The 22,035-nt window shown below is 34.2% G+C and overlaps 1 protein-coding gene across 5 annotated transcripts in view; it reads right to left on the bottom strand.

Annotated features, from left to right (window-relative positions):
- The window catches only part of LOC106099273 (kinesin-like protein KIF13B), a 90,938-nt gene that overhangs the window by 34,802 nt on the left and 34,101 nt on the right, over positions 1-22,035 (bottom strand). For all 5 annotated transcript variants that reach the window (XM_013277761.1, XM_013277763.1, XM_013277762.1 and 2 more), the window contains exons 3-4: positions 13,043-13,206; positions 175-302 (exon numbers count right to left, since the gene is read on the bottom strand). In XM_013277761.1, the coding sequence (XP_013133215.1) occupies positions 175-302; positions 13,043-13,206 (292 nt within the window). The remainder of the gene's footprint in view (positions 1-174; positions 303-13,042; positions 13,207-22,035) is intronic.

Here is a 22,035-nt window from a genome sequence, read left to right as displayed (position 1 = left end):
GTTTTATTTTTAGTTAAGTCTTGTTTACCTCTGTTCACAAAGCTTGTTTATTAAAAATGCTTGCCTACATATTGAAAGTTTTAACATAAGCACCTAGAGAAAACAGAAATTTATTTTAAAACTAATGTGCTGTGGGTATGGAGTATGCACACTACATTAGAAATAGTCGTTTACCTTATATGTGAGTGCGGGCGGTGACTGTTGTCTGGCTATCCTCTCGAAGAGTGCGTCGCAAAGGCGCGGGATGATGCCGCCCTCGTCGGCGCCCGGCGCGCCCATCATCGTGTACGATTTGCCTGAGCCTGCAAAAATACTTGACTTTAGCAACACAATTTAACGCCTTAGCAACAACTACCAGACTTAAATTCGGTTCCAGGCTAAAGATTAACGAATTTTCGAAGTTTCAAAGTTTGTAAGACTCAATATTAATCAAGTGTCTGTAATTGATTTTATAGGAAGAGTTGTTTAGCATGTTGTTAACCAGCTTTACGTAATCTGATAACAAAAGACGGAGTCGAAGTTTGAAACAAAAGTTACGACGTCAAAAAGAGTTTCTTTCGTCGTCTTAATAATGTTATCATTAAAATATTGATGTGATTAATCACAATAATTAAACAGTTTTAAGTTTTTTTAATTAGTGAAATGCTATTAAATATTAAAAAGCATATAATAGTAAATTAAAAACATGAATTTACTTTAAGAGCAGCATAAAAATCTTATTTCATTTTATTAGAATGTACAATCTTTATTAGACACTTCTAGAGACATGATTGAAATAATAGAACATTATACCAAAAAAGTTTTTACTTTGTAAAGTTATTTAAAAGTCTACATATTATTTTAAGGTAAAATGGCTAATGTTAAAGTCGAGTCGACTTCGATAATTGTCTCAAATTGTCGCAGCGCAGTTGAGTCGTAATGTGCAAAATTTTAATTAACGTCCCGCTGTCGAGCGCGCACTTCAAACCAACTAAAACAAACAACATGTTATTTTACGTACAACTTTGTAGACATTTGAAAACCTTTAATCGCGAAGTTACGTTATTTCTTAGATGAATGTATTAATTTCTGTTTGTGTCATATTTTTCTAATCTTACTTCTTACTTCTATTATAAATGCGAAAGTATATATGTTTGTTAGGAGTTTGTAGCCTAATCGGCTGAAGGGTTCTCGATCGAATTTGGCATTGATGTAGAGGATAGTCTGGAAGAACACATAGGCTACTTGCTTTTTTTTATACCGCGCGGACGGAGTTGCGGGCGAAAGCTAGTTTGACATAAAAGCACTAATACGTAAGAGTAATATTTGACACTAAGGTACTCTATAAATGAAAAAGAAGAAATATTATTCTCCTTAACGATTGAAGCAATTGATTACGTGTACATGTTTCACAGAGTAAGGGAATTAAGCGCAATCCTGCAAGCACTCGCGTATACCAATTCTATTTCAGTCCAGCTTACGAAAGCTTTTGAAGGCTTACCTTTCTTTAGTTATAGATACCTAATAGTTTAATACGTTTATCTAGTCCTTCATGTTTAACTAAAGTAATTTTACTAATATTATAAATGCAAAAATTAAATGGATGGATGTTTGTTTATTACTAAGTATTTCCAGAACAGATGAAATTTACATTTGCCATAGATATAGAACGTAATCTGGTAGAATACTTAGGATACTAATCATTTTTTTTTAATTCCTCGCGGACCGAGTTTCGCGCGACAACTAGTAGTACATAATATTTATCATGGGTATATTTATACCTTTAAATAATTTTCATTAATAATGCGTTCCGATATAAATAACTAAACTATACCAGTATTATAACATAATAATATGTATGAAAAATGAAACTGTTCATTTGTTCCCATCACAAAAACATAAAAGCAACATTGTGATTGCATTCGCATAAGTTTTTCTGCGACATTGTGTAAACTCGTATATTTCATGTCGCGTTGCAAACTCCGGTATAAATCTGATCACGACAATACCTACTCAAAGTTGTATCTTCCGTTACTCTTTCTTACTATCCTTTGTAATGGAAATATCAAATTTAATATCAACATTTACTTTGTGTTGTTTACATTTATTTGTGTAAAATAAACACAATTTATTTGTGACAAAGGTCTCAAACATTTTAACTTGAAGACTGAAAGTATAAAAACATTTTCATGTACATTCACTGACAAAACATTCTTTGATTGCTTTAAAAAAACCTTTATTACATAATACCTAATTGAGCGTATAAGCGATTGCTCCTAGAGAATGTACTAGACCGATAGCAGAGCTTTTAGAAACTTGATCGTGTGATGCAACAATTTGTAATGAGTTCGCACACGAAGCGTTGACCTTTAAAGTTAGCTAATTAATTCGGTACATTGAACATAATAAAGACAAACATTAGGTAAATACAAACTAAAATGTATGAATAGGTATCCTTATAACCCGAGTAAATAGAAACTGGAAAACATAATTTATAAAAAGAGATATAAATTGATAGCACAAAATATAAAATCTAGACTATAATTGTGTAAATGTTGAACAATTTCTCTTGAAGAATACGCTCTTTGATTCGATAGAAAACACAAAAGATCGTTCTTTTGTAAGTCGATCTCGTCACAAAGGAATAAAAGGACGGCTTTTTACAACTGTGATCTATTTCTGAATAAAGTAACATTTATGACTTCACTTTTACATCACAATCAAATTTAAGAGAATGCAGCGATAATAAACTAACTGATTTACTACGTTTAAAGATTTATCTAACCTTTAAGCATAACATTTTTTTATAATAAAAGACGGCAAACGAGCGGCGAGAACACCGAGGTAGTCAACGATGCCTATGGACATCCGCAACACCAGAGAAACTACAAATGCGTTGCCGGCCTTTGAGGAAACGATAGGCTCGCTTCTTGAAGGACTAAGTCGTATTGGTTTGAAACCGCCACCGACTAGGATAGACCGTTCCACGACGCGGGTGCGCGGGGCAGAAAGTTCCGCGAAAACCGCACGGTTGTCCTGTCACCACCACCTGGCGGTCTATCGTATCGTCGGATGACGAAACTCACATTTACACTAAGCTAACTGATTTCTCAAAGTTAATTAACATGTTTGTAACGTATTGATATTCCAGCAATACAAATTAAAATACAAAAATACACCAGAGATCTGGTATGCGTGGGTGCGTTATCTCCATCATAAATTAGGAGCATAACTAGGCACACGTATGCATTCAAGGAGCAACCACCATTATTCTTCGAGACGATTTTACGATAACGCCAACTTTAGTACCTTCAACATAAATTTCCCCGATATAAATTGTTTGCGGCAATACAACTTAGATTTATTTTAAAATTATTTCTCTATTTCTATTCCTCCATTACATGTGCCAACCTTGTTCGAATTGCTAATATCATGTGTAGTGAAAGTAATATAATGTATAAGATGTCGGAAGAGCCATTAAGAAAATGGGAATAGAGAACCGTCCTATCAAATCACATCATTATGACCTCACTTAAACAACTGTTCTGCTCGCGGCTACTAGAAGTTAAAATCGCTTTAACTAGAAAGCTGCAGAGATTCGTGCTGGCGTTAAACGAATTGGAGCAAAATGCATTGACCTTTTAAAGTTTTAATACAATTGAAGCAGCGGCGCTCGTAGCCAAAGTGTTACTCCAGATTGGCAGAGATAAAATAAAATAGGATCTTATGCAGGGCTTGGAGAATGAAAGTTAGGGCGTGACTTCGGTCCCGTGTGAGGGATGATCCCGCTCCCTGGCTCGCAGCCAACTGCCTACTATGCGCTTACATCTACCGACAAAGTTAAGCTGTATCCTAGACTATTCTCTTTAATACACAACACTGCAACATAGTTTCAAACAGAATATATTAATCGTATTGCATTATGTAAGTTTTAACCAGAGACACAGTTAAGCTGGGCTTTGTTGCCATTACACGCTTGATATCCTCTATATTTAGACATTTCTATTATGCAAAACGTACATCTGTTCAATATGTATTAACGTATATTCTTTCCATTAAACTAGAGAACACATCAAAGAGAAAATACAAACAAAACCCAAACTTTATCCTCAATCTATTTCAGTGAGAATCAAAGACTTCGACTTGAAATATGCAGCGTTTAAAATGCCTTGTTGATATAAACTAACGAAGCACTCACGGTCAAAAACAAGAGAATTATAACATACGTGTTTTGCGTCAACTGCATCAAACCTAAGAGCCGTGACATTTCCGGCGGACACCCTAACCATAGCTATACTCGAGATCAACGATGCAAAGCACTCAACCTGTCATTAGTTAACCATTGCGTAACGTAGAGGACATATCTTTAAACTGCGTATTACTATTAACATTTGATTAGCACTGCAGTGTCGACATTTTGCTGCAATATTTAATTAGGAGACACGGTCAGTGCGATGCGGGAGCTGAGGGTGGCGGCTCGTAATTGGGAATCATTTAACGATCATCTCCGGTATATAAAGAGTGCTGCATCGGGGACAATTAACGAATGCAAACACTCACCCTCCCATACTATACGTTGGTCCAAGTAATAAATGAAATAACTTTGAGACGTATACAAAAATATTTTATTTAAACAATCACATCACACGATAATAGCTAATGTTATAACCAAAAATGGTTAACACTGTACTTAAACAGCTTTGTTATGGTAAAATATTATTAACGAATAATCAATGAAAAATACTTGTGCAAATAGTGATGAAAATATGTCAAAAAATTTAATGAAAAAATAAATTATTTACTTTATGAAGATAAAAATAGTGAAGATTTTACATAAGATCGGCTCTCTAGACTTGTTCCCCAGCGCGGCTGACACAAAGCTGGCACCTGCGATTTTAGGTCACCCGGACGCCGTACCTGCTTTAAACTCTTTTGTTCCCGTTTCCACGAAGCGCGACACATACAAAAATATATTTTAAAGACGTGACTCGTTCAAAGCTTTTTTTTTAATCAAACCATTTCCATCTTACTATAGGTAACATTGATAAAGTAATTAACATTTTTTACAATTGTTTTTTGCGTTTGCTAATTTTAACGTATAAATTGAATTATTCAATTACAATACTCCTACAGCGTAGCAAGAAGCTCTACGACGTAGATCTGGTAAAGTCTACGAAGACGATGAATCTTAACAACAAGAAAATATTTACATACCTATTGGCAGTTTACTCTCATGAAATCTATTATTCAGTGTAAATGACTAAATTTTTGACATAAAAAAGTCCTGCAACACTTTAGTACGAGTATTTTTATATGTCGATTTAAATTCAAATTACATAATCTGTGCAAACACGTACATGTTTTGTATAACACAAACAACCCCTTTGTGTTGTAAATTTACATAAACAAAGGAATACTCCGTCAGACGAGACAATTTGTCTGTTGCTAAACAAGGGCCAGAGTAAACAATGTTAGAGTTCACGGGTCAAATGCGGTCAGCAAACTGTGCGCGTTTACCTAATGTCGTTTGTAATTCGTGTTCCTTGGGGCAAAGCCCTAGAGGTCACACAGCGACTCTACTATTGAATCGTTCCAGTCCGTAATCTACACTAAAAGTTTTTCTTGTAATTCTACTACGAACAAAGATCGCTTGATAACTTGTATGGCTACAGAATAAAAAACATAAAATGATTTATAACTAAACTAAATAGGATTATTTTTAATCTATGTCATAATAATATCCAAAAATTGTAAACTGGAACAGTTTATTCGCTAAAAGTATCTCAAAAGTTTTCTGTAGCCGTTGCATGGAAGAGCTGATAGCTTTCGATCTTTGAAATAGTTTTACAAACCGCTGTGCATCAAAAGACGAATGTTCAGGAAAACTTGCAACCGAACAAACTTTAAATTGGCTTACAGAACGCTAGTGGTATTGAACGAATAGCCTCAGAAGGAGTATATGAAATAAGAAGACGAAAAGTTAAATAAGCTTGTTTATATACTATTAAAAAGTTTCAAAGCCGACATAAAGTAATGAACATGGTAACGGTAAACTAATTCAAAATTTACCACCCATAGGGCCTGTCCCATCACTGGCTGATAGAAGCTGGAAGCTGAGTTAAAAAATGACGTCACTGTCAGATAAGGAAACAAAATCTGATAATTCCATCACATATTTTACTCGTTGGATTGTTATCAGACAATTTACAAATTGGTGGGACAGGCCCTAAATAAAATGTATATTTTTGTCACGCTACCTTTAATATTAAAACCCTGTCATTATATTTTCCGTAACACGCCGTCTTAAGAAAGTTTCATCCTAAAATGCTAAGAGCTTTTCACAAAGCACTTTCACACTGAAAAGGCCTTACGTAGCGCACGTAAAACAATTTCCTCGTTTCAGAATCTTCCAGTACAAGTCTGAATTGCTTCATCACGTAGCTGAGGGCGAAAAAAATGTAATCGCAAAAACGTAGCTGTCAACCTTCTAGCGGGGTGTCTCGCAATTTCATGTAAATTCGTAGATCCCTGAAACATTTCCTGTGAAATCCTGCAGATGTTCCTACAATTGTTTCCTTATAACAAACAAAGGTACGGAAAGTTGGAAAACTCGTTTAATGAAACTAGAGTTTAATCCATTCTAGAAAACTTCGTATTATACTAACACTATAACTGCAATACGAAGTTTTATTATAAAACTAATTCGGAGTAATATTATGAAACTCGTCTTAATTTACGCCCATGTAATAAAGTGGATTAAGACATCAGACATGAACTGTCGAATTGGTTATAAATAAAAGTAAAACACGTTATTGCTAAAATCTTTCATGTTTTTGCTTCGTTACAAACTTAACACATGTTTGGGAAAATTCCAAAGTAGGTTAATAAAAAAAAACAAATGTGTAAAATGATGGGTCTGAACCCGGAACTAATAACTGCAAGTGGGCACATTATGCATGGCAGCGGCCCAGACGCGGGGATACAGCCTCGTAATGTAAACACTTTAAACCTTATACACAAGCTACATCGATCTTTCATACGCTATTTGATGCTTGAAAAATAAGCATAAAAACATTTAAAACATTTTTGAATTGCGTCTATTACTATAAAATTTTGGCAAACTTAGATACTTACTTTGTCTTGGTAAAATAACTTTAATACTGTTAAGGATTAACGGCATTAAACTAAAAACACGTAATAGAAATGTAGATAACTAAATATTATTTCAGTGGAATATCTGGATTTATAGTAAAAGAACCTCGCTGTTTCACTTTGAATAGTAATTATCCTTAAAATCTTTGTGAAAAAATCTAAATTTACGTATGTGTAATCATACTTAAAAATGAATATTATCCCCATATGATTTTACTCTACCTAGAGATAATTGCTTTTCATAATTTTAAAATTGCAACGAGGATTAAAAGAATTTTCATTATTAAAACTCACAATCATGTTTTCGTGTGTAACGCGCGTTGCGTTGCGTAGTTGCGTAAAATGAATGTTCGGACGGACACAAAGAGCTCTATTAACACTGCACTAAGGGTTGTCTACTATCTTATAATTAAAAATTCGATACAGTAAAAGACAATTGCTAAATGCGTATCGTAAATGAATAAAACTCAAACCAGTCGATAAGTTTTGTTTCTTGTCTTATGAAATAGAAAATCCGTATAATGTTTGAGACTGTCATTAACATCTCCAACGCCAATCTTGCTCGATCTTAATTAAAATTATACTTCATACATTCTATTAAGTTGACAACCCTAAGATTCGCAATATTGTCGCGCTAACAGACAGTTATTGGCTTACTACAAACACAGGATACGGGACAAAGTGTGCTCAGCGGACCTAACGTTTCATTTTACTAAATACAGCTTTTATTCATTCAATTAAAACGAAATTGTTCACGGTCTGCAATAAAAATCGAATCATAAAATAAAAATCGTTTAAACATTGTTCTTTAACACTAAACATCGAGTATACATGATTTATAAGTACTAGGGTATGATCATTTCTTGACGTGAACTCCTGAAAAAAAATTTCCTTTGCAAATAGTTTTACACGGTAATAAAGTAATACCGGTATGGCTGTCTTTGAACGTTGTTAAGAGCTGAGTATATTATTATTTTAGAAAATGACGGCACATAATATTCCGCAGGAAGTGAAGTACGCTATTGAAATGCCAATGCGTCTCGAGCCTTTAATTATGCAAGCGCAAGCCTTAAAAGTTATCGTCAAAACTGAAAGACATGCAAACTCCCTTAACAAGTTTCCCCCGGAATGTTCTTAGCTACCAAACGAGACGCCACATTTATGAGGACACTACTTGCGTCTAGACGTTTTAAATTGATCGAGATTAAACAAAATGTAAAGAATTGTTTTAAATGAACCGAAGGGGAAAATTCAACAACACACACATGTGTCACCTTTATTCAAGTAAACAAACAAGATTAAATATTAATAAAATAACACTCAATAACTCCGAAGTGCTGAATACTGCAGTGCAGACAAGTACAATGTGATAAGAGAATGTGGGCGCGGGACACGATATTGCTCTCAGACGAAGCGACAGGCAACGAGAAGTTGTCACAAAGGTGCACGTAGTTTAACGCCAGAGTAATTCATTCAAAGCTTTGTTCTACAACAATTAGACTTGCTTTATCAGTAGCTGCCACATTATTTGCTAATCTACGACACAATTACTTGTTGACAGCTTAGATGTTTTATTTTCATGTTGTTTATTGAAGTTTAGCTTATGTGAAACATTTTTGTTAACAACTGTTATTCTAATCAATTGCACACTCTACAAAAGAGTATGTAAATGTGTAACCGATTAAACGAAAGTTATGATAATTAAATAACCAACATCAATAAAGATAATTACAATGAAAAAGCCAATTTAAATTGTAGAGAAAACCGATTGTAATAGTGTAGTGCTAGGTCACGTAAAACACACGCGCGTCCCGCGCTTGACACGAGTTTAATTGCCTCACCGAACGCGTAACAACAAATGTTACGGCCGCGACGTTACAAAATAACAATTTCCTACACTGCTGTTAAATTAAAACTGTCTTTTACAACTGACATTCCAATTTACTATATCAGAATATGAACTCTGGTTCTATTGGTACGTTCACAAAAAAAAAGTTGCATGTCTTTCAGGTCATGTCAGATGCGTGATAAGTTCATTAATGAGAGGGATGTAATAAAAAGAACATGTGCATGTAACTTGAAAATAAACGGTGAGTATATGAGAGTAATTACCTTGTAAACCCATCTCGTTATCTGAATGGTACGTTTCCACAAACACGGTCTCTAAGGAAGTAGAAGCCGTAATTACATTTCTCAAAAGAGGGTTCTTGACACAATTGCGTCGGTTTATGCAATTCCCTCGTGACATGCACATTACACCTAAATTCTAGCTAAGCGAGCACTTCGTGGCAAGTAGACGCTGCACTTGCTTTTAAACCCAACAGCAAGATCCTTAAAAGGACGCCACAACTAAACCAAAACAACACAGAAATTTTATTCAGGTTAAATAATAAAATCACTATACTTTGCCAAGATTTTCACAACCCTATAGGATTCTTTAGGATGCTTTTAAAATTGCCATTAAAGATTTAAACTGTCTTTAAATTTTATTGTCTGGCGCTCCGGATTCTACGACCTCTCAATTTCATCTTTATCGTTTCGCTGAATGTTAACAATAATCGGATACAGCGTTATGAATATTTGATGGGTGTTTTATTCAATATTACATCATTTGCGTACCACGGAATCCGTAATTTTCGAACCACATTGCCAACAGTCGCCATCGTTAATTCCCTAGCGGTAGTAAGTTATAACTTGTCCCGGGTGCGAGCCCTGTTAATGACGCCGTTTTCCTCTTAAATTGCATTTCATTAAGGCCAAGTTAAGCTCTAGGCTTTGGCCGAACACCCTCTTGATTTAGGACGCCTTAGGATATTTCTACATAAACGAAAATATACACCGATTTGTGATAGTACAAACACAAAGAGCGTTAACAATACATTTTCAATTTACCTTTAACATTTTTAATACTGAAAATGATTACCCTGATAGAATCGAACTATAAAGACCTGAATAATTGTGGCTTTATCTAGAGCTATAAACTTTAATCGATATAATAATAAACATACTCTTCATACAACGCAGTATGTACGTATTAAACATGTACGGTAACTTTCTGAAAGCACATGGAATTTTAATGAAAAGGCTACGAAGTATAATGCCCGCATTCTTTATTCATAACTGCTTTTTGAGAGAACTCCACGTGTACGATGTGATTAAAAGATAAAGTTCCTATCATAATCATTACGTACATTTAAATACAACTTTTATAATTTTTTGAAGATGTAATTGTGTATTATTCAAATTTTGAGGATAGCAAAAGCTATTGTTTTCAGGCGAGTTTTATGCGCATATAAACAAAAAGTACCAATCAAGCAGTATTCAAAATGTCGCAACGTCACAAAAGGTTTTAGCTCGTAGTGAATGAATGGATCGAACGAATGGAACGAACCAGACGAGCCGTTATTAAATCACTCGGTATTTTCCGTGCGGCGAGCGCTGCGCCCCTGTGCGCTCGACTCTCATTTGTCGAGAGCCTCCAATGTTTTCATGGCTGAGAGACACTTGATTTGACTTGCTACTTTCAGAATATGTTTAATGTTTGACGTTAAATAAAGTTTTTCTTCAAGATTATTTGATTAATTATTATATAACTATAAAATAATTTAAATGTTAAATTATGTTGCTATTCCCACAACCTTAATTTGGATGAAGGAAATAAGTAAGCAAGAGGGCGTTTTTAAATAAAAAATAGTATTTTAAATCTGAATAGGCTTATTTAAAGTGCACTACAGCTTCGTGCGTCAATAATATAAAGTCAGCATCAAATAAGAGAAAATATTAAGGAAACTTAATGTACAATATTAACCAAGTAAACCTTTGGTACAGCGGAGAAATATAAGGCAGAACGAGAATTTCACGAAATTCGCTGAATAAACACTTCGTTGTCGGTAATAAGACCAGCTATTTAAACTGAAATGCGTAACATATTGTGCGCTGAAACGTAGGAGAAAGCCGGATTTTAACAGAACAAAGAATATATCGAGAACATTTTTAATTTACTTGACAATAGAAAATTACATTTTAAAACTTTATAATCCTAAAGTAGTGAACCACAAAAAAAACAGTGAAAAATTACATTAAAAATGTGCCTCCGAGAGTCGCTGAAAAAAATAATTAGATGAACAAAAATTGTGGCCGAAAAGACAATTAAAACAGGTAATCTTACTCTTGTTTGTGACGAGAAAGAAAAGAAAAATGCCCCCACCGGACGTGGACGATAAACAAGATTAAAATTTCTCGTAGCTAGTGGGCGGCCACCGCGTATAAATCTGTGCTGCCGCAAGTTGAAACGCTAGTTTATTATAAACAACGCTCCCTAGCTGAATACTAATACTGCAGGATTTAAATTTACAGCCCAAGTGCGTGCTTTATGGAAACCTTGACTTTATGAATATTAAATGAGGTTGTGAAATTTTATATCAAAGGTAAATATGCCAGAGGTGGAAAAATTCAACAAAAAAGTTAATTCACAGACATTATTTTATGTTACCTAATAATCAGATTTTAAAATGAAAAAGTGTTGACCCATTAATCAAATATAACGTAGTTTATAATCCACAAACTTGTTAAGTTTGCATCGAAAAAGAGTGCTTCAATAAATCGTTTAATATCAATAAGGAAACTCAAATATGTTTAAAGTTGCAACAAAACTAGTTTACAGAAGGAAAAGTTACACGCAAAGTTGAACTCATTGTGATACAACCAACAAAGTATGTTCAATCAGTTCTATTTGGTTAGATTTACAGTTAACCAACTATTTGGTAATATTCGCAGTTCAATACAATCGATGCACTTTTCAAATTCAGATACAAGAATAAAATACTTTGACGAATAACGGTAACAATGTTCTAATTGGAACATGAAATTGTGCAACTAATTATCCATAATATTTCACAATCCGTAATCTCCTCATCTTCTCGAATCGTTTACTTTGATGTGCGATTAAACAGAGGCATCCGAGTGTTGCAATTATTTGCAGATTATTTCTTTACATTACGGTACATCTGTGTAAATGTACACCATTTCACATGTAAAGTAATATGTTATACTTAATAGAAATTATGTGTTATTGTATTTTTTTTACTCTTAACAAATATGTTTAAAACATATTTTATCTTTGCAAAGGAATGTGAACATTTCATACGTAGCAATTTGCCAAGACTTTGCCATTTCACAAAGATGCGGGGTTAGCGATTTGCAAGTGACATATACAAATAAGTAAATATTAAGATTATTACAACCGCATATTGCGACTTGCAGTGGCTGTAAAATAAACCACTACGTACGCCGTCAGCTGCAACAACGTCAAAATGGCGTAGACTCAAAGCATTCAATTTGCGAAGCAATTTCCTGACAGAAACGCCTCTAGGCTACATGACGAAGTATTATGAAAGACAGGACGCTAGATATCTTGAGGCCATTTGATTGCTGAAGGATAATTAAACAAATATAGGAATTAACTAAAAAAGTAAGTTAATTGTTATAAGTTATTAAAAGATAAGTAAAATATGCTATGTCAACAAAAAAAAAAAAACTTGCTTTCTAATAAAAACTAACGAAAAAAACAACTAAAGAAACAACAGAATAGCTGTATATTTTCGCCCCCTGCTAGTCAAGAGGTGGAAACAAAGGGTTAGATTGTTATAGTCGCTGCGGCCTTGACTCTTTTCTATTTTCGTTGAATGCGAACGTCGAAAAGAAATATGAATAGTGGCAAAGCACTTAAAATATAGCTGTTGGCATATCTTATAGGGTAGAGGATATATTTATGTAAAACTAAGTTAACATACATGAATTGAATAACAAATTGGTATTTATTTCAAAAGTAATAAAAACCACGTGTTTCGGATCCCTCGCACCAATCTAACAAAAAACTATAACTATATATGCTATGTTTAATTAACCTTACCTGTCTGTCCGTATGCAAATATACAGGCGTTGTAACCGTCGAATGCATTGTCTAGGATGTCCCGGCCGAGACATTCAAACACCGTCTTCTGCGACGCGAAGTTGGGCAGCGCCGAATCGAGGGAGTAGAAACAGTGGTCGAACGCGAACGTCTTTGGTTGTTTTCTGTAACAAAAAATAAGATACTTTAATCGATAATTGGAAGTCACATTTGTAAAGAGCTCATTGAGTGACCTATTAATAAATCGAGAGCTTTGCGTAATTTATTTAAAAAAAAACCAACAACATACACATCTCCTAGAACAAAGTTTTTTGTCGTTTATATAATTTATAACCTTGATACAAAAGACTATATGAGGTCTATATTATTACTAAGAATAGAATAAATTACCTTAATAAAAACTTTAATACTCTATTTAAGATTTGACGTTTTAACTTGGATTTAATGTAGACACGTCAATAGTTATATCTGAGTGGGAGCGGCAACGGCGAAGATAAATGGGGCGTTAGGAAAATTAAAGCGCACACGAAGCGAACTCGACTCGATCAAACTACGCTAATGACGGTAACTTTTAATTAATTTCGCTTACTAGACAAATTCCGACGTAAAACATTGTTCAAGGGCTGGATATTAAAAATACCAGTGCTCTAATGAATAAATTTGTAGGGCGTAAAATTTATTATCAACAGGGTGATTTAGGTTATTAATAAGAAAGTACAACGTATAGTTCATAACATACATTCATCTATACATACGAAGTAAACAAATTTCCAATTTGTAAGTAAAAGTTTTCAATCCATTAGGATTAAAACACACCCTTTGTCTTTGCATATTATAAATTAATGCCTTAGGTAGCCAGATGCGGCATAATGTGGGATTAAGTTTGCGCACCGGCTGCACGGGGAACGCTTAGCCGACGGCGATACCTGCAAATTTATGTGCAACATGCAAGCAAAATTTTCCTCTTAAAAACTACACTAGCACACTTAAACTCGTTAAGTGGTCAAGACCCTTTGAGTCAGTTTTCAAAATAAATCTATTCTAGAAGACCACTTTACAAAGTATATAAGTCACATATGAATACAACATTACTAGAAATATGTGTGTAAAAGAACATTACCCTGGTTACTTTATAGTGTTAGTTGTTAATCATCGAGTATCTTAATTTTTTGTCCCACTTAGCACATCACAAACATCTTTTGTTCTAAATAAAATCTTTAGTTCCAAATAAAAACAAAGGTTTTTACCTTTTGCTACATTTGTACTAAACACTGCTGTAAACGCCTATTAGATAAGAATTTCTTTGTAAGGGGATTCTAAAGGTTCGTTATCTGATTGTAACACATTTAAGGATATCTTGCGCAATCCGCAAGAATACGGTCTTTCGTCCCACTTTAGTTTCTTTATCAAGATTACTATAACAATAAAACCCTTATGTATCATGGAAATTCTGCTCTAAAATAACCGACCATTATGAAAAAACTATGCAATTTTGCAATTATGAGAAATTCATAATTAACAATAGAAATAAAAGAAGTGCAATATGAATTCTTAATAGTTTTCTTTGATAGAAATAAAAAAAAATCTGGCACGTAAAAGTAACCGTACAGCTCATGAATAGCACCCAATTTTTTTTTATCGAAAACGCGGAGTGGTCTTTTGTTTTCAGAGCACCGGTTGTGGACTTTTTATCTATAGTCGACAAATACGGACTCGACCCGCCACAGAAAAGAAAAGCTCAATCCGGTGTCTAAATCAATTTCATCATTCTAAAAATATGGATAAACGGTCGAATTCTAAAACGAATCTTTCACTCTTCTTCACGAGCACCACTTATAATCTGCCAGAATTTGGAGTTTAATTTACATATTTAAATGTCGTTCCAATATTTGGCCATAAATTAATAAATTAAAAATCAAGGGCTAATTTTAACTAAGAGGACAAAAGATCAATGTGTTGAAAAGCCTGAAGATCAAACGGAAAACAAAAAGCACGTTCAATTGTTTCTTTTTACAAAAAACTTCGCTCGAATGTGGATATCGCATGAAATCAGATCGTGCAGCAGACTGGAATGAAAACGATACACTGCGCCAATGTCGCAGTCCGCTCACGATATTTTACCGATGAGACTCGGAAAGTGTATCTGAAACGATACTCGTCCCGTACTATGGAACTTGTTTGTCTTTTTTGTTCCAGTTTTGTTGTTCTTGTACTTTATTTACTACTTCAATACTCAATTACTTTGTTTGAGAATAATGAAGACAAAAGTTTTGGGTCTCGGGGCTTTTAATTAAAAGTTAAGCGAGAAATATGCCCCATTTGTTCATTGAAAACAACTAAGTAAATCCTTGGACTATTTCCCTTTTAATATAATACAGTTTTTCGAAGTACATTGAACTAAATATACACATTTACAATGTAGAAACATAAATTTCAATTACTTTTTCCTAAGACTTGAAAATCTGCCGTGCATGTTTAGGCGAAAACTCCTTGTTTTTAAATAAAGACAAATACTTGTAGTTTATCTCGTGGAGGATGTGCTGACACGTTATATAATTATTTATGTATTTTTGTCAACATGTGAGAAAGAAACATGAGCCATATTCGTTGAAAGCTGGCAGCGCACAGCATAAATCAAAATTTCAATTTGCCCGCTGACATCCAGCTATCGCGGTGTTACGTTACCCCCAATACTATACCGGCTTATATTTATTTTCATAGTTATTTGAAAACGAGAGATATTCCTGGATATTCTAAGAAAAGGCGATATTTCTTATTAAATTTGGTTATTATTGAACTAATCATAAAATGTGCACACACGAAAAGTTGTTTTATTTAAAGAGTTTTGTTATAAACAATACTTATGCGATCTAAACATTGAAAATGTGTTCAAACGTGAAACAATACTTTCAACTTGAACAATTTACATAAGAAATTCAGGACACAGTCTAAAATAGGCCGTTAGTTTCAGTATTAATCTCCCCAAATTGCTACCTGTGATTACAGCACATGAAATGGTAATTCAATTTCACAGTGGGGTAGTAATGTTAGACCCTTTAGTATTAAATTAGTCACGCGTAAAGAGATTGCTCGGGTCGCATACAATGATTACTTCAGTTTCCTAAACGATTATGATAACGCCGTTTCGGAAGCAATTATTTTAAACAAGAAATTAAGTCAGGGTTAGAAGAGTTAGCGTGACCAGGTCTTAAGGACTGTCAAACCTTGATATAAAACCTTGGCAACGTTAAACGTTGAACCGTTTTCAATGTCTTTGAACTTCAAGGTTTTCAAAATGCGTGTGAATATAATGTTACAGATCCATCATTAAAAAGTGATATACGTGCTTATGATAATGGATACTTTTCTTTTGTTTTATTAATCACATCTAAGAATTCTGAAATGTTCTTTATTTCAATATAGTCCTTACGTTCTGCTTCTTTAATAGTTTACGTCACAAGTAGCAAAAAACTGAATATTTCTCACAACATACAAGGAAGCTATTGGGACGTGTGACTGCACGTTATATGTACATAACACCGTAATCGTAGCGCGACGTGGCATGTACGTACGGTGCGGCGACAGAGCGCCGGCGTCCCCAGCCGAGGCAGACGGCTGGCCGCTCGCCAGATACGTAGGGGCCGTCGCTCCCGCCTGTCCATCCTCAATGGACCGCCAATCGATCTTCATTATTACACTCGCTAGAAAGCATTATTCAATTTAACTTCCGAAAAATCTTATCTCGTGAAAGTAGTTTTTCATGTACTCGAAAAGATACTCTTTACAATTTCCCACAAAAGCTTTTTAATGAAAACGGTGCGGAACTTTTTAGATAATAAATGATGTGTATACATTCCGTATGTGATTTTTTAGATGAATTGCAAAATCTTTCGCAGGGGATGAAGTGAGTGGCTCGCAGCCAAATGCACCGACCTAGCTTTAGGGTAGCGAACTCGTCCATCAATTGGTAAGATTAATGGACATACTGTAAAAGATATTTCAGAATACTTATCACCAAAAGAAACCTACCTTATAAAAAGTTACAATGTAATGAAACGATTACGATACGAAATAATATACAGAAATACAAAACTTGTCCAATACTGATATTTAAAGTTTAAATAACTTAAATGAAAATGATGTTTAGGTTTTAGGTGTATTCAGTATTGGGCAAGTCGTTTATTTTTGCTTATTATTTTGTGTATGCAACACCTAACACCCAAATCTTACTCAAGTTTCATTAAAATGTTTATTTTAACTTTGAAAACGTATTTCATATAATTTTCCAATTAGAGACTTGTCTCTTGATAATATTTTAGGACATAGTTTCAACATTTTCTACTTTCATATTTAAAAAGGAAAGTTCAAAGGTTCCGTGCGGTTTCTTTAATTAAAATTATATAAAAGGAATGCTGAACGTAAAGTATAGCAGTACTAGGACTTTTTTACAGCTGAGCTTATCTTATATTAAATCGTATATTATGTCAATTTATGTAACCAACATTTCTTCGAACAAAGTAATTTATACATATCCTACCCAACGTAGAATATGATTGCATTTCCTACCGATCTTCCAATAATGGGATACAAATAACTATTGCTGTTTTTTTTTATTAGATAGATGACAATGCATAACAAAAATACTATCAATAAAATAGGACTCTTAGAGCATGTCCCACCACTGGCTGATAGAGCTTCAGATAGCTTAAAAATGACGTCACTATCAGATAAGGAACCGAAATCCGATATTTCGATAACATATTTTACACGTTGGATTGTTATCAATTTACAATTTGGTGGGACAGGTCCTTACTAATATTAATAAAATATTACATTTTAATATAACAGGTCTCTATAGCCACAAAAACTGTCGTAACAGAGGACGTTAATAAACTCTATTTATTTCTATTTGAAACGAAGGGACGGGAATCCTCGGCTGAGTTCATTTTCTTTTTAGTCTGTCGCAAAGGAAATGACATTAATAGAATTATTTCTACGAACAAATTATACAGTTTAATTAATTACAAACTGAATGATGAACGTCTGACAAAAAAATATTAAAGTAACATTTCGTATTTGCTTTACAAAGTGGTAACAACATTAAAATTCAAACATATTCTGTGAAAAATCGTTGCTACAACATATGTTCAAGAGTTTCGGATATCGTAAAGGGACAAATACTTCCACAAAATAACGAGATTCATGTTATCGAATCTGAACACCTTTTCAAAGGTTACCTAACAATGTCATTGAATAAATATATTCATGACACACGGTAAAGTCTAACACTACGGAAGGTAATATACGGTCCCTTATCACATAAGTGTATTTAAAAAAAAAGGAAATACTTAAGCATTAAAACATCTAACGAACAGTGAACAATTACATACAATTCATTTTATTAGCCGGCTAGTTCTTTAACAAATTAAATGGTGATATTATTAATACACACAAAAGTCTGCAATAAGTGTAAGCAATAAAAAATAATAAAAAAATATCGCACGGTAAGCATTACTTATGCCGGGAAAAGCCAATAATGTCTTCGCGAGAAACGTCGCGATGTCGCGAGGGAGAATGCTGACGCCGTATATTGGCCCCTTGTGGGGAGCTTCCCTCAAGGCTTAGGGCAAGGCCACATAGATATCATAAATCGCTATCTTTAGTTGTTTATGCGTATGCTGGAGGGTAAAAAACAAAATAATATACGCTAAAACTGTTATATTAGTAAGTTCATATAGTAACTTTGCCTTTAAAGGCAAAGTAGGTACATGTCGTTGAATGGAATATTAAGAAAAATACTATACAACACTTGAACACAGACTTAATTCACGTCGTATGTTATCATATCTGCCGGGAGTGCCGCGGATATAAGGCTGGCGTTACGCATATCAATGTCGCATGTTATTCCGTAAGCTCTTCCTTAAATGTGTGTATTTTCTACGGTGTTCTGTGCTGATTTACGGCTTAATTATCGATATTTATCACCTTCTACGTCGCAAAATAGGGACACCATTCTTATGGTTTATTGAGTTTAATTCTCACTTCCGGTTGACTCTGAACATTTATATCACATTTCTTTTAGTTATTTGTTAGAATCGAAATATGTCGGAACATTAGTTGGCACACATTTCACTTCCTATACCACAGATTGCCAGTACCGACACATCCCTCATATGCATACTTTTTACGAGTACTTACAACTTCTCTTAGTTTTCTTTAGAAAGTGGTATAAAATTTACACAAACACAAACACTAAATGCTCAATATCACGTTTTACTTATAATAACATTATACAAAGTGTGTATTGCTAACAAGTAGAATTACACTGAATGTTGATACTATTACCTAGACGCGATATAATTCGTGCTCTAACGACAGCTTCCGACTGGGAACCGGAAGTGTTGCGGTACTCGAGATAGGCCCTGTCTTTGTATACAGAATATTTTACATTATCTCAAAAGTAAATTGATATTTAATGATAATACGTGATATTAATTCAACAATTGGTTTAACGACGATCATTTACATCTAAAATTTATTGACCATTATTCTATTTCCTACTTTTTTAAATAAACCTTCTAGATCAACTTATCTAAAGGGAGATTACAAATATTTTTATTATATATTGTAGGCACGCACATTTAGAGCGTCTTTCTAAATTGACCCTCAAAGACGCAGGAGACGCGACTCGTGACCGCATAGAATACGAAAACGATTGCGTCACCGCGCGCCCTACTTGGTATCGCTCATTTAAAACGCGATATCTCTTGGAGAACAGTATCTTGTATTTATTCGATCCAAATTAGGCAATTACGTTTTTTGTCGTTTTGTACAAACGCCGTCTGTTTATTGAACTTGTTTAAATAAGTCTATTCGCTCTAAAATGAGGCTGAATCTATTTATTGTATTCTATTACATTTTTGTAGCTTTTTAGTCCGTATTATAAATATTTGATAAATAAAATTACAACCTAAAAGCAAGTGAATAATGTGATTAATCAGCCATCATATTAGGTGTTATTCTTTGTTAAAAACTATGCTTATTATTGTACAGAACACCTTCAGTGACGCGGTACTAAACAGACTATCGAAATATGACGTAATGCACAACCTTAACAACCTTGCTGACGTCACATCGCTGAACTACGCAGAGAGCCACTCGTAGCCGTTGCACTTTCGATGCAGTCCGCATTATCTGCCCCGCTCTCATTCACTGCAATCTATCGACCCGTGCAGATAAATGAACGGTTGGTAATAGAAAAATATTGAAATCCCTTTCATTGGGGACTCCATAAGCAGTGTTATATCTTAAAGTGCTATTTAAATATTTAACAAGTAAATAACGCTAGCGACCTAATCGTTATTAGTTGGTGTTTGTGTTAGTTAAAACTTGCTCGTACGAATAACAAAAAAAAACCATTCCAACCGGTATTACACGCGATAAAGTATACCTCTGATCAGATACAACATGTAATAAATCGATTATCAATTCAATTCATGCCTTTTAATTAAACTACAGAAAACAAAATTCTCGTAAAACTTTTTGCACTTGCAATGAGTCAATTGACCTGTACGAGTATAGAATAACAATTTTTTTTTCTCAGAATTGTAAACAACTGTTCCAACAATGCTTTGTAGACGAATCGGTTTTTTATTAACACAAACAAGAGCATAGGTCAGGTAAAGGTAAGCGATCTCTTGTCATCTATAGACACATGTGACCTCGATAAACAATGATCTATCTATCGAGCAACGAGTACTAAGATGAGGTGATTTTAATTTAAGGTCATATAAAGATATGGAGCAAACTCGTATAAATGAATTTTAGAGTTTCGCTTAGTATATGAACCATAACAAGGATCGAAGCCACTGAAACACGTGAAATAGTTTTTTTTTTAATTGTTTAATACTTACCTATTTTAATGTTATGAATACGAAAGTTTAGATGGATGTTTGTTAGAGTTTGTAGCCTGAACGGATTTCGATGAAATCTAGTGTAGATGTAGAGAATAGTCAGGAAGAACACATAGCTTACTCACTTAAGTTTCTTTTAATTCCACGCAGACGGAGTCGCGGGCTGAGGCAAGTAAATAATGAATGTTCAAAACACATGCTTGAAGGAATGAAACTTGAATATATAGATATACGTGTATTAATCTATTGACGTTGTATTCTCAATAGTAAAACCCGATATTTAAAAAAAATCTCTAAAAACGTCACTTCAAAGAACACGTAAAATATGAGTAAATTTGAAACCTGCAAACTGGTATTAAAGTAATCCCTTGACTGAATTTCCGGGTCACGAGAAGACGTCTAAAAGACTTCGAACGAGTAACGTCTTACGTTTCTTGGCAATTATGTTAATAAGTTGCGTGAAAGCGAGTAAACTTGTAATGGGATAAGTTCCGTACAGGTCGGTAACAAATACGGGAACGAGGACGATGTACTAAACCTTTCCGCTTGGTCGATTATCATTTTATATCTCACACACCTACGTATCCCTTAACATCTTGCGCATTCATGCTGCCCTGGTACTTCTGAAGGCCAATTAAATTCTTACAGACCGGTTACTTTGGCAGGTGCAAATGAACAGATGTTAAATTCCAGTTTTTCGTAAATTCCTAGTACGAACTTCGGTAGAAATGCCGACGTCAAAATAATATAAAACTGCAAACATAATTTTAGTGTATACTGTAACTAAATTAAATTTCCAAAAAATAATATCTTATATAGCAAGGAAGTGAAATCACAATTCTTTATCTAAAGTAAAAGGAAATCATTTAACATTAACGTGACTCATTTGTGCAACATCATCGATGAGACATTGATTTTGTTATAAATAGGACTGTAGGCGGTCTATCGCAGAGCCAGGCAAACTCACAACCTGACTCTCTCGTTACCGTCCACCCAAACATGGGGTTTTTCTTCGTCGACACCAACGTACGCACCCAACGCCATGACCAAAGAAATACAGGAACATTTGAATTTGAAATA

This window comes from Papilio polytes, unplaced genomic scaffold (genome assembly GCF_000836215.1).
Source record: "Papilio polytes unplaced genomic scaffold, Ppol_1.0 DF824135.1, whole genome shotgun sequence".
Lineage (NCBI taxonomy): Eukaryota > Metazoa > Arthropoda > Insecta > Lepidoptera > Papilionidae > Papilio > Papilio polytes.
The sequence above is the reverse complement of the archived record's forward strand: the minus strand, read 5'-3'. Positions and strand labels throughout refer to the sequence as shown.